Source organism: Ornithorhynchus anatinus, chromosome 14 (genome assembly GCF_004115215.2).
Source record: "Ornithorhynchus anatinus isolate Pmale09 chromosome 14, mOrnAna1.pri.v4, whole genome shotgun sequence".
Lineage (NCBI taxonomy): Eukaryota > Metazoa > Chordata > Mammalia > Monotremata > Ornithorhynchidae > Ornithorhynchus > Ornithorhynchus anatinus.
Window position 1 is genome coordinate 44,914,591 of NC_041741.1, and position 13,764 is coordinate 44,928,354.

Here is a 13,764-nt window from a genome sequence, read left to right on the forward strand (position 1 = left end):
CAGTTGTCCCCCCCTTAGGCATGTCAGGCAGCAACTTTGAGATGCCTTCTGACAACCTGAAGATACTAATTGTGAAAAGCAGCGTGGTAGTGGAAAGAGCCCAGGCTTGGGAGTCAGAAGGTCACGGATTCAAATTCCGGCTCAGCCGCTTGTCAGCTGTGTGACTTTGGGCAGTCACTTCACTTCTCTGTGCCTCAGTTCCCTCATTTGTAAAATGGAAGTGGACTGTGAGCCCCACGTGGGACAACCTGATCACCTTTATCCTCCTCAGCGCTTAGAACAGTGCTTTGCACATAATAAGCGCTTAACAAACGCCATCATTATTATTATTATTTTTATTCGTTAGGCACTTACTATGTACCAGACTCTGTTCTAAGCACTGGGTGGGCAGGGGAGAGGGAGAACACAAGAATAATGGGTTGGACACAGTCCCTGCCCCACCTGGGGCTCACAGTCTCAACCCCCATTTGATAGATGAGGTAAGTGAGGCACAGATAACTTAAATGACTAGCCTAGGGTCACACAGCAGATGGCAGAACCAGGATTAGAACCCTTGACCTGACTCCCAGACTTGTGCTCCATCCAGTGGGCCATGCTGATTAAACTAAAAGCTTCTTCCGGGGGCCATGAGAGGCTTGCCGGGGGTGGGGAGGCCCGGGCTGAGGTGGGGTCTCCCCAGCAGTAGGGGAGGCGAAGGCAGGGAGTGGAAGGGGCCAAGCAGCCCTTGCCGTTGTGGCCAGAAAGGCCACTTCCCGAACCTTTCCGAGAGCTTCCCGGAAAGGCCACTGTTGTGGCGGGAGGGGAGCACAACAGAAAACCTCCGGGAGACAGTGTGGATAGCGGGCAGCAGTGCTCTGCCCCCGCTCCCCCCTAAAACTCCCTCGACATCTGGGATTGCCTCTTCTCCAGCCCTCACCCCATTCTGCCCTCCACCCCCTCCCTTTATCCCACTTGCCTTCCTCTCCTCGCTTCCCTCTCTCCATCCTCCATCATCCCACCCATCCCTCCCTCGGCCCCCCGACCCCCTGGAGGCCCTGGCCTCCTCGCACCGGGCGGCCCAAGGGTCCTGAGGGGCCTCCCCGAGGAGCAGCTGGCGGGGGAAGGGTGACGGGCCTGACCACCGACCAACCCCAGCTCCGGTAGAGAACGGGTTCCCGCCGCTCCGTGACTCTGGCCCTCTTGCCGTCAGCTGGGGGAAAGAGGCAGTTTTCTAAGATGGCCCTGAACCCCCCTCCTCGCGGTCACCCACTCACCTCCCTCGCCCCGGCTCAGGGAAGCAGGCAGGACCCAGGTGGCTGTGTTTCTGTATCTTTAATTCTTAGTCATTTATAAAAAGATCAAAACCTTAGGACAGGCACCTACCAGCCCTGCTCTAGGGAAAGGGGGACCTTTATAGGACAGGTGAGGAAATAGGGCCGCATTTCAAGCCACGGACCTGAAATTCAGGGTGGGGAGGGGAGAAGGGGGCAGTCCCCTCCTTCCCAACAGTGTGGCTAGAACGGTCCGGGAGCACCCACCGAGTAGCGCACCCCTCTCTCACCCCGGTTTGGAGCTGCCCTGGCCTCGTGTATCCTCAGGTGGGCCGCTCATCCTCGGTGTCCCTGTGCAGGCCGCTAGAGGACCAGGGGAACGAGGCGGAGCTCCCCCTCTCCCCACCAGGTAAGAGGAAGGACTGGGACCCTCCCCTCCACGAGCCGGAGCTGCGAAGGCAGAGGGGGATCCCCGCCGGCGGGCCGGCGCTACCCTAGGACAGCCGGGCCGCTCCCCCGGGGCCCGGCCCCTCAGCGGATGACGGGAGCCGAGCGGTCATTGGTGACGGTGGGCCGTAGCTTCACCGTGGCGAAGGGGTTGGTGCCGCTGAGGAGAGAGAAACATACCGTGAGCCTGTCATTGGGCAGGGATGGTCTCTATCTGTTGCCTAATTGTACATTGCGAGCGCTTAATCCAGTGCCCTGCACACAGTAAGCGTTCAGTAAATACGACTGAATGAATAATAGTTGTGTACTTGTTAAGCGCTTACTATGTACCAAGCACTGTACTAAGTGCTGGGGTGGGTACAAGCAAATCAAGTTGGACACAGTACCCGTCCCGCACAGGGCTCACAGTCTCAATCACCATTTTACAGATGAGATAACTGAGGCCCAGAGAGGTGAAGTGACTTGCCTAAAGTCACACAGCAGACAAGTGGCAGAGCGGGATTAGAACCTATGACCTGTCTCCCCGGCCTGTGCTCTAGCCACTGCGCCATGCCGCTTCTCCTGGGCCTTGATGGGTGCCAGGAAGAGACTCCCGGCTCTGCTCCCACCCCTGGGACCCAGGGACATGGAGGAGAATTTGGTCTTCACTCAAGTGACACACCTCTTGGTCCGGTCTCACCCCATGGTCATGCCACAGACGGGCCCACAAACACCCCCCTGCCATGGACATGTCCCCACAGACATATCCCACTGATGTGCCTTGGAGACACCCCTCCATATATACACCCTCTGGGTGTATATTTCCCCCGTCAGCCCTGCCCCCGGGGCCATGTGGACGCCCGGGCAGGCCCCCTGCTCAGTCACTGTTACACAGTGCCCACCCACCCTGACTGGGTCAGGCACCCAGCCCTCTCCAGCCCCGCTATTCTTTGCGGGAGGCTCCCAGGCTTGGGATACAGGGGCATCGGCTGCACCTCCGGACCTGCACCCGTGAACCCACACACTCACGAGGACACGTGTACAGACTCCCCACGGGCCCCCACATGTGACCAGAAGACAGGACCCATTGTGAAGCCCCCACCAGCCCCGTCGGACTCACCGAGGGAAGAGCTCTGGGGGTTGCTGCTCCCAAGCCATCAGCTTCTGCAGGTGGGATAGACAGGTGGACAGAGAGGCAGGTGGACAGACAGGCAGGCAGGTGGACAGAGGGGCAGATGATTGACAGGATTAACGGTTGGGGGCAAGGGGTGCATAAGAAAGGTACAGGTTAAGGGTGACCCCATCCAACTCCAAAGTGACACCTGGAAGCCCCTGGACACACATCCCTGCACGCATAGCCATAACACGCACACTTCCGCAGGCACGCACACACCTGCGGGCCTCACCCCATCCCCTCTATTCATAGATTATGAATCCCTCAAAGTCTGTGTCTTAATTCCCACCTGCATACTGTCTCCCAGTGCTTCATTTCAGTTCACTAATTCAATGCTCTGCACGCAGTAAGCGCTTAATAGTCCTCCTACTACTACTGTTGAAGGCTCAAGCCAGGGGGAGGGGAAGGAAAGAGGGCAAGGGGGTGGGGGGGAATGAGGGGCCGGGGACCCTGTGAGGTGGGAGGTCTCCTTCCAGCTCCTCGTCTTTAGGGCCTGAGGCTCAGTGGGAGGCAGAGGTCGGAGTCAGGGGGCTGCTCCCTCTCGGCCCCCGGCCACTCACCTTGGCATCGCTGGTGCCCCCCAGGCTGCCCACGCTGCCGTGGGAGCTGTTGGGGATGGGCGGGGCTGGTGGGGGGCTGGAGGCCAGGGGCTTGGCCGGGGTCCCCCAGGAGGAGTCCAGAGAGGCTGCTGAGCTGTTGGGGCGATCCAGGAGGTCGTCGAGGCTGTGACTTCCCCGGAGCGGGAAACTCCTGGAGCAGGGACCGGGGCCAGCGGTGACGTGGGGTTGTCAGGGGGCGGGAGACACGGACCGTGGGGGCCTGGGACTCTCCCTCCCTCTGGGGTCTCCCTGCTACCGGGAGTCCAATATGAGTGGGATGCATCATCTCATTCCCCAGAACCAGATACCCTGATCTAGTTGGGGGCAGAGGGATGGACCAGCTGACCTCTGGGTTGTCTGCTAGATTCTCACCTTCTCTGGCAAGAAAAGAGGGTGAGGGGGTGTCAGAGGGGATGGGGAGACTGCAGAGGGGATGGGGACTGCAGAAGAGGGAGCATATTAAGAGGAAACACATTAAGAAGGCAGAGGGGGCCGGTTTAGGGGTCAGCAGGGAATGGTCAGGCCCCCCCTTCTCTCGGGGGAGCTCCCCCGCCCCCAGTACCTGACTGACAGCTCATCGAGGTTTGTGTCCTCCAGGAGCTTCACATAGGCCTCAGGGAACCAGCCGGTCCTACAAGCGGAGTTCAGAGACAACCAGGTTGTCCTGGGCAACCTCCCTGCCACCCGCCCAGACCCTATTTCACCATCCTCCAGAAGGCGACTTGAGGTCTATAGAGGTGGGGAGGCCGGACCACCTTCCACCCCGCACTGAACTCCCAGACACCTCCTTCGCTCCACCCCCATACAATACAGGCGGTCCCCCTCCCCACCGGGCGCCCGGACTGCGGACTCACGTGCCGGTCCCGTCCAGCTTGCCATAGAGCCAGCCGTTCTGGGCCTCGGGGACCAGCACGGCGATGACGTCCCCGGCCGCGAAGCGCAGCAGGGTGTGGTTGGTGCTGTTCGAATGGGACACCAGAGCCCGGACCCGGCGGGGGCCCCCCTGCGACCCCACACTCTCCGCCAGCGAGTTGGAGCGGGACCGCCGGTTGCCGGCAAAGAGGGAGGCTGCCCCGGGGGGAAGAGAGGGTTCAAGATGACGAGGGGGCCGGATTCCCTTAACCCACCCCAGCCACCACCAACTGTAAAGGCTTTGAGGGAGGGAGATTCTTTCTAAAGTCTAAACCGAGTTCTGCTTGCTGCAGTGCGGTGCGGGTACGGCACGTCCTGATTTGGGTGGGGCAGAGAATGGCTGTCTCAGGCTGCGGCCTGTCCTCCCCGGCGGCCATCCCTGGGGCTCATGGGGCCGGCAGGGCCCCGCGTGCTCTCCGCCATGGGGGGGCCAACAGTACTTGCTCCATCCCTCCTCAGGAATGTGTGTGTGTGTGGCAGGGGGCGGTGGGTAGGGGTCGGCCCCCCAGAACTCACAGGCAGACGAGGTCCTCGGCAGAGATCTGCGGTCTGGCTCCAGCTGGGCCGAGGGCCTCGCCTCCACAGGCTCAGAGGTGTAGGAGCCCGAGTTGTGCCGGCTCCGGGGGGAGCTGAAGTCTCCCAGAGGCCTCTGGGGCTGGGAAGGGAGACGCGGGGAGGAGAGGGGTGGGCAGCCCGGGGACCACGGAGGCGGGTCGTCTGGCGGGGGTCGCTGGGGGTGGCGCTGCCCCTAGCCCGCCCCGGGGACCCCCGCGGGAACCCTCTCACCATCCCCCGGGCCAGGGGGCAGGCACGGGCGAGGCCGGAGAGTGGTAGGGGGAGAGGAGGGGATGGCCGGCCCCCGGGGGAAGAGCGAAGTTCAGCTCCCGGGGCATCAGTGGGGGCGCCGGAAGCCTGGGGGGCGAGGCCAGAGGCGCCCAAGGCTCCCAGGGTCTCACCATCTCCAGGTGGGTGGGGGTCAGGCGGCCGGACGGGTACCCCGGCCCCGAGGAGGGACCCCGCAGGCCCTGGGGGTGGGGGCCCGACGGGTTGCGGCTGGCTTCCGACTGCTCCTTCCACAGAAGCACCCGGTTCTGGAGGAGCCCGCGGGCCTGGGGCGGGGGAGGGGGCGACATGGGGCAGGGACGTTGAGGCAGCCAGGCCCAAGCTGCTTGTTTCCGCCTCCCTCCTGCCCCCAGCCCCCAGATCCTGGGAGGGGAAGAGATCAGGGGGAGGTAGAGGAGCGACAGATGATGGACTGAGGGGCTGGGGGCGGACTTGAAGAGGGTGGGGGTGGAGGCTGTTATTAATAATAATAATGGTATTTGGTAAGCGCTTACTAAGGGCCAAGCACTGTTCTAAGTGCTGGGGTAGATACCAGATAATTGAGTTGTCCCACGTGGGGCTCACGGTCTTAATCCCCAATTTACAGAAGAGGTCACTGAGGCTCAGAGAAGTAAAGTGACTTGCACACAGCTGATAAGTGGCGGAACCAGGATTAGAACCTACGACCTACTGACTCCCGGACCTGTGCCGTAGCCACTACGCCAGTTCGGCACACGGTAAGCGCTCAATAAATACGACTAAATGAATGATGGGGCGGGGAGTGGGCTTCCTTGAGCCAGTCAGAGCCCCCAGCCTGAGGCCCCCTCCCCTGAAACCCTACCCCCGGGCTCACCCGGCCATAGAACTGCAGGAAGGTGCCGGACAGCAGCAGGTGTTTCTCGGCCAGGAATCGGTAGCGACGCTTCTGCTCCAGCTCGGCCGCCCGCTGGCTGTCGGTCACGAAGGCCCTCATCTGCGCGTGCAGCCGGTTTACACTCTCCTGAGGGGTCGGAGAGGGGGCGGGGGGTCAGGGAGGGAAGCCTGAGCCAAGCCCAGAGCCCCTCCCGGGCTCCCCCAGCTCGGCATCGGCTGCTTGCCCCGGCCCGGTGGCAGGCCGCCTCTCCCCGGGAGCCCCGGCGTCGCCCACCTTCATCTCGCGGGCGTTCTTGTCCCTCGTCCTCTCCATCCTCCACAGCTCGGACATGCACTTCTCCAGGTGGGCGGCCCGGTGCCGGTACTCCAGCTCGTAGTGTTGGCGGCTCTCCTGGGGGGCCGGCCGACTGTGAGCGCCGGGGTGGCTTCGCCGGCCCCGGGGGAGGAGGGGGAAACCCCAGGCCGCAGCCCCGGAGAGAAGGGGCCGGAAAGGGCTGTCGCTCTTCCCCCTCACAACCCCGCACTTCAAAGCCCTGCTGAAGTCATGTCTCCTCCAGGAGGCCTTCCCAGACTAAGTCCCACTTTTCCCCATCTCCCACTCCCTTCCACGTCACCCTGACTCGCTCCCTTTGCTCTTCCCCCCTCTCCCCGCTCCACAGCACTTATGCATATGTCTGTCATTTAATTTATTTATATCGATGCCTGTTTACTTGTACTGATGTCTGTCTCCCCACCTCTAGACTGTGAGCTCATTGCAGGCAGGGATTGTCTCTCTTTACTGCTGTACTGTACTTTCCCAAACGCTTAGTACAGTGCTCTGGACACTGAGTTTATTAAGTACTCAATAAATACGATTGAAAGAATGAATGAAAAGTCTGCAACCTCCCGTCCCTCCCCACCAGCCGGACTGTGTACCCTTGGGTCAGGGGTCGGAGCTGGGGAAGGAGAGGGGGATGTGGGTCCCGATAGACCACCCCTGGATGGAGGAGAGAAGGCAGAAGCCCGGAGTGAGGGGTCCTGGGGTCTAGCCCCTCCTCCGCCCTTGCCTGGCTGTGTGACCATGGGCTCTGTTTCAGCCCCCTGAACCCCCAGTCCTCCCTGTCTGCTGGGACCCCAGAGAAGAGCAGTCAAACCAAGTAGGGGAAGGTCCTCGGTTGTCTGGAGTGGGGGTGGGGGTCACAATTTTTTTATGGTATTAAGCACTTACTACGTATCAAACACTCTTCTAAGTGCTGAGGTAAATGCAAGTTAGGTTGGATACAGTCTCTGTCCCACATGGGGCTCACAGTCTAAGTAGGAGGGAGAGCAGGTATTGAATCCCCCATTTTAGAGTAAACTGTGTCACAGAGAAGTGAAGTGACTTGCCCTAGGTTGCACAGCAGACAGGTGGCAGAGTCGGGATAGAATCCAGAATCTCTGACTCCTAGGTCAGTGATCTTTCAACCAACAATATTTTCTGAGCGCTTACTGTGTGCAGACAACAGTACTGAGCACTTAGGAGAGTACACTGTAACAGAGCTGGTAGACACGTTCCTTGCCCACAGCAAGCTAAGCTGTGTGACCTTGGGCAAGTCACTTCACTTCTCAATGCCTCAGTTGACTCCACTGTAAAATGGGGATTCAATCCCCGTTCTCCCTCTGACTTAGACTGTGAGCTCCATGCGGGACAGGGACTGCTAAGAGAAGCAGCATGACTCAGTGGAAAGAACCCGGGCTTGGAAGTCAGAGATCATGGGTTCGAATCCCGGCTCCGCCACTTGTCAGCTGCGTGACTGTGGGCAAGTCACTTAACTTCTCTGTGCCTCAGTTACCTCCTCTGTAAAATGGGGATTAAGACTGTGAGCCTCACGTGGGACAACCTGATGACCCTGTATCTCCCCCAGTGCTTAGAACAGTGCTCCTGCACATAGTAAGTGCTTGACAAATACCAATATTATTATTATTATTTCCGACCTAATTAATTTGTAACTACTCCAGCGCTTAGAAGAATGTTTCACACCTAGTAAGCGCTTAACAGATACTATAAGAAAAAAACTCAAAACTAGTTCACAGTCTAGAGGACTGTAAGGCTATGCTGCTTCCTTGCGCCTGGTTCAAAGTTGATGTTCGGTGAGGGAGTGCGGCCCAGGAGCTCTTCCCCTGAACCCACCCACCAGGGCTGAGCCCGGAGCAGGCTCAGGTCGCCCCGGGGGTTCCCGCTCACTTGGATGAACTGCATGTCCAGCTTGGTGTTCTTCTCCATGTGCTGCAGCACGTCTCCGTGAAAGGTTTGCACCTGGCCAGGGAGGGCATGGGAGAAGGTGCTCGGAGCCAGTCCCCCTCCCCTTAACCCCCCACCCTCTCCCTTTTCCTTAGTCCCATCCTCCCAATCCCATCTCTTTTCTCGTGCACCCACAGGGAACCTGTGTACTGGGCACGGTTCAGAATTTTTTTTTATGGTATTTCTTTCATTCATTCATTCAATAGTATTTATTGAGCGCTTACTATGTGCAGAGCACTGTACTAAGCGTTTGGGATGAACAAGTCGGCAACAGATAGAGACAGTCCCTGCCATTTGATGGGCTTACAGTCTAATCGGGGGAGATGGACAGACAAGAACAATGGCAATAAATAGAGTCAAGGGGAAGAATAGAGTCAAGGGGAAGAATAGATTTTTAAGCACTTACTATGTGTCAGGCACTGTACTGAACCCTGGAGTAGATACAAGCTAATCAGATTGGACCCGATCCATGTCCCGCATTGACAGCTTTAATCACCATTTTGCAGATTAGGGAACTGAGGCACAGAACAGTGAAGTAACTTGCCCAAGATTACACAACAGACAAATGGGGGATTAGAACCCAGAAAAGGGATTTGTGGCCCCTACCCACAATGAGCTTATGCTCTGAACCGGGGAGGGGCCCAGGAGGGCTAGCGAGGAGGCCGGGACGCTGGGGGAAGAGGTCCTGGAGAGGGTCTTTGCAGGGAATCCCAGAATTAGAAGTAACCTGGGCGGTCCATTCCCCTGCCTGTTGGGCCTGGGCAGCCCTCACATCCTTAGACTGAGTCACTGACCCTTAAAAATTTCCAGAGAGGGAGACTCCCCCAGTTGCACTTGGTTGAAGGCCCCGATAGCCAGAAGTATTTTCTGAGTCTAAATCCTTTCTGCTGCAATTTAAATCCCTCAATTTAAATCTCTTCTGTTGCCTCCTGTTCCCAGGAGAAACAGAGCAATGGCTCCCTGCCACTCCTTCATGACCCCTTCAAGACTTTGAAGCAGCGTGATCTAGTGGATAGAGTCCGGGCCTGGGAGTCAGAAGGACCTGGGTTCTAATTCTGTCTCTGCCCTCTGTCTGCTGTGTAACGTTGGGTGAGTCACTTCACTTCTCTGCGCCTCAGTTCCCTCATCTGTAAAATGGGGATTAAGACTGTGAGCCCCACGGGGGACATGGGCTGAGTCCAACTCTCGTTAGCTTGTATCTACCCCAGTGCTTAGAACAGTGCCAGACAAATAGAAAATGCTTAACCAATACTATCATTATTATTATTATTGTTGTTTGAGGACAGTGCCCAAGCCCCCTCAATCTTCTCTTCTCCAGGCTAAATAACCCAGTTCCACCAGTCTCTCCTCCCAGGCCTACTTTCCAGCATCCCTCCCCATCCCTACCCCCTCCTAGAGAATTTCCCTTCACTGGGCTGAGCCTCTGCCCTGTTACCCTCCCCACCAGGCCCCAGCTGACTAGAAATTAACCGGGGGGGAATGGAGGGGCCAGAGCCTCTTTCCAGCTCTCCCTCTGCCCCTCCCGCCTCTATCCCCACCCCCTCCCCCAAATACTTACAACAATTTCCAGGTCAGAGTTTAGGTGTCGCTGGGTGTCAGACATTTGTACTAAGATTTCACCTGGGAGAGATGAGAGAAAGAGAGAGGTATATGTGATTCAGGGCTGGCTCCTGCCTGCCTCCCTTCCCTATTTCCCCTGGAACCTCAGAAAAATACTTAGTACAGTGCCGGGCACAAAGTACATGCTTAACAAATACTAGAACTATTATTATTATCAAGGCACAGGACCGGGCATCATCTCCAGGCAAAATAATAATAATTGTATTTGTTAAGCACTTATGTGCCAAGCACTCTACTAAGCATTGGGGTAGATAGGAGATAACCAGGCCGGACACAGTCCCTGTCCCACATGGGCTTCAGAAGGTAAGGGGAAGGAGAACAGGTTTTTAAGCCCCAATTGTACAGATGGGATGAGAAGCACCGAAATGAATTGGCTTGCCCAAGGTCACACAGCAGACAAGCGGCAGAGCAGCAGGTGCCTGGATCAGGATGGAAGTGTTGATGAGGAGGCTGAGGGCAAGTCTCTTGGGGCCTTTTTTAGGGTAAGTGTTCCCAGGGCGAGAGGAATAAAAGGTCGTGGACCGGATACAGAGGCCATTTGGCTGGGAGACCCGGCTCCTTTCGACTGAAGCCTGCGGGGGCTTGGATCCGAGTGGGAGGGGGCTGGGTTTGAGGGAGGGTCTGGTCACCCAAAATCCCCCGTGGGAGCCCGGGGGGAAGGAGGAGGATGGAAGCACTGAGCAGGCTGCCTGCAGGGGACGTGTGGGGTGGACCAGAGGCAAAGAAGAGGGGAGGGGAAAGAAATCCAGGCTTCCGACCCATCCTCCGGTCTCACGGTCAGTCAGGTGGGGAGACGTGTACCTCCCCCCGCCACCCTCCTGACCCCCTCGGCCCACCTGGCCCACGACCAGCCACCTGGGGTCGGGGCTGGAGGGGAGGAGTGGAGCAGTGGGAAGCAGGAACAAGGAGGAATGTGGAGGGATTCGAGTCCTACCCAGCATTTGCGACGTGGAACTCTGAAGGGCCTGCTCCCCGATCTTCTGGATCGCGTTGAAATAGACCTCTGCCGCTTCTGACAGCGCTGTCCGGCGGGGAGGGGGCAAAGAGCTTCGGGACCTGTCTCTCCCCATCTCCCCCCGGCCCCCCGACTCTTCCCAAGTGTCCCCTCCCGGGTGGACTTCATCCAGCGCTCCGGAACGAGGCGGCCGCTGGTGGGAACCGGTCAGACAGGGCAGGCTGGGGCCGGGGCTGGGCACAGCGGCACGGAGCATTCAGAGCTCCCGACATTCATTCATTTAATCGCATTTATTGAGCGCTTACTGTGTGTAGAGCATTGTACTAAACCCTTGGAAAGTACAATTCAGCAATAAAGAGGGACAATCCCTGCCTACAACGGGCTTACAGTCTAGAAGCTGGGAGACAGACATCAAAACAAGTAAACAGGCATCAGTAGCACCCATATAAAATGAATTATAGATATAAAAATAGAATTATAGATATAAATATAATTTAAAAATAAATGGAATTATGGCTTTGGGGCCTTGGGAGGGGAACACAATGACTTGGAAGTAGAGGAGTGCAAGTCAGGGGTCTCCTCTCACCCCGAGAAACACTAATTTCCAGGTGCACACTTTTCCCTGCTTCAGGGACACCCCCACATAAGCCTTCTTCATCCCTACGCTTTTCGCCCGACCTAATGCCACCCCTGATATTACCCCAACCCATATATCACTCCCCCATAACCCCACCTCACCTCATCTAACCCTCACCTCATCTACCCACCCCACATCACTGCATCATCCCAACCCACCCCTACTTCATCTACCCACCCCATCCCATTCCATCACCCCACTTTCATCACCCTGTTCCACCCCTCACCTCATCTCCCCACCCTCATCAGTCCCCCATCACCCCACCCCATTCCATCCCACCTCAGCAGCTCTCTTGTCCTAGCAGTAGAGAGAGCTGTAATAATGTGCATATCTGTAATTTATTTATATCACTGTCTGTCTGTCCTCTAGACTGTAAGCTCATCGTGGGCAGGTAATGTATCAGTTCATTGTTATCTTGTACTCTCCCGAGCGCTTAGTATAGTGCTCAGCACACAGTAAGTGCTCAATAAATATGACTGACTGCCTGGGGACAGGTGGGTTGCAGCCAGGGTGACTTGCTGGTCACTCACTCACCATGGAAGGCACGGAGGTAGTTGTTGCCCAGGTAGACCAGGTTCTCCAGGGCCGGGTTGAACTGCTCCATGATGCTCTGGAGGCCCCCAGAGGGGCAGGGGATGAGGAGGGGGATCACAGATTAACACAACACAGCGGCAGGGGCCTGAACGCACCTCTGTGCGGTGGAAAGAGCTCGGGTCTGGGAGCCAGAGCACCGGAGCTCTAGCCTAGCTCGGCCTCCCGGGGCGAGCGGCCACTCGACCTCTCTGGGCCTCGGGTTCCTCATCTGTAAAATGGGATCCCTTCCTCTCTGGCAGGGATGTTGTGAGGGCAGAAGTGAGATGAGCAATGTCAAAGTGGTTTGGAAAACGAAAACAGGTGAAGGTGGCTTTAATATAAGGGGTTGGGGGTGAGGCATCTGGCCTACCTTGAGAGGAAAGGGGGTGCTCAGGTCACACCCAGCTCCATGTTCTCTCTCCCGCTGGCTGAAAACGCCCCCTCTCCTGCAACTTCTCCTAGGCCTTGGCCTTTTCCTGCCTCTGCTCAGAGACTCCGGGGGCCCCAACAAGGAGAGCCGCAGAGAGACCTCATGGGTTTCCTGGCTCCCCCCACACCTAGGTTCTCCTAGGAGCCGAGGAGGCTGGGCCTGCTAGACCGGGACTGCCTGGGCCACCAGGCCTAAAGGGTGGTACCCTCACATGATCAGCCTCAGCAGGCAAGCACCCACCCCCATGACAGATCCCGGACCGGTAAGAGCCGGTCGCGGTTTGATCTCCCCGGCCGGTGGCTGAAGTTGGACGCTTCCCCCGCTCTCTCCTCTCCACACCCTGTTTTAGGACAGTGAGGTCCCCCAGGAGTAGGTTCTATTAGGTCCCAGTGGGGAGGAGTGGTTTGGCTTTCTCTGGTGGGTTTCCAGCCCTGCTCTGAGAATGACTTGCGAGACTCTGCCCTGCTCCACATCCCTCCGATTGCAGGGTTGGCTCTCCGGACCTGGGGGCTGGGCTCCAAGATGGTGGCCTTTAAGGAGCCCGTGGGAACTACTCTCCTGGGGGGATTGTGCCCCCAGGAGCTGGAGGCCACCTCCTGCTGCGTCCCGGTGGGAGCCGAGGCCGCTTCCAGCCTCCGTCACGGGCTGTAGACTCACCTGGTAGATGGCCATGGTGGATCTGTAGAACTGGTCCATCTTGAGTCATTCAAGGGGGCAGGGGGAGGGACCCCCTGAGGAGGAGACAAGGTGGTGGTGAGCGTGGGGAGGCTGGTGCCCTCGGGCTCACCCAGGGGTCCGGATCCAGAGAGCCAGAGGGGCCTCGGTCGGTCAGCTTGTTCACTCTCCCCACTCTGCCAGGTTGGGACTCGGGAGTTCAGGGGCAGCTGGGCGAGGACTCGTAAAGAGGATTAATTATTCACCAGCCCCTAGGCCGGAACTTGATCCCTAGCTGTAACTGGACACCCAAGGGCTAGGAATCCTGTGATGGGGGTTCATGTGACCCACCCCTTCAATTATTTACCCCTGGGCTGGGGGGCGCAGCTGTCTTCCATCACCTCATTTTCCCAGCCTGGCAGGGCTCCCCAGGGCCGACAGGCTGGCCTGAAAGGTGCCCAGGCCGGGCCCTGCCCTGCTGCCCACCCTCATGGTCCGCCCACCTTCCCTCCGGCCCACCCCTAACGGTGTAGCCTAGTGGGTAGAGCACAGGCCTAGGAGTCGGAAGGGCTCCGCCAC

General features: G+C 58.2%; 1 protein-coding gene across 3 annotated transcripts; it reads right to left on the reverse strand.

The window, feature by feature from the left end:
* Positions 1–1,296: 1,296 nt before the first annotated feature.
* On the reverse strand, positions 1,297–13,376 carry BAIAP2L2 (BAR/IMD domain containing adaptor protein 2 like 2). 3 transcript variants are annotated; one of them, XM_029078567.1, is made up of 14 exons: positions 13,189–13,376; positions 12,063–12,138; positions 10,871–10,957; positions 9,875–9,936; positions 8,260–8,331; positions 6,331–6,447; positions 6,037–6,183; positions 5,318–5,470; positions 4,878–5,016; positions 4,304–4,517; positions 4,012–4,080; positions 3,411–3,600; positions 2,797–2,840; positions 1,297–1,857 (listed from the first exon to the last, which is right to left on the reverse strand). In XM_029078567.1, exons 1-14 carry the CDS (start codon positions 13,225–13,227, stop codon positions 1,782–1,784), a joined length of 1,485 nt encoding a protein of 494 aa, XP_028934400.1. In that variant the 5' UTR covers positions 13,228–13,376; the 3' UTR covers positions 1,297–1,781. The 3 variants fall into 3 exon arrangements, with proteins under 3 accessions (XP_028934400.1, XP_028934401.1, XP_028934402.1); XM_029078568.2 differs by lacking the exon at positions 13,189–13,376 and adding an exon at positions 12,472–13,015; XM_029078569.1 differs by lacking the exon at positions 8,260–8,331.
* Positions 13,377–13,764: the final 388 nt, after the last annotated feature.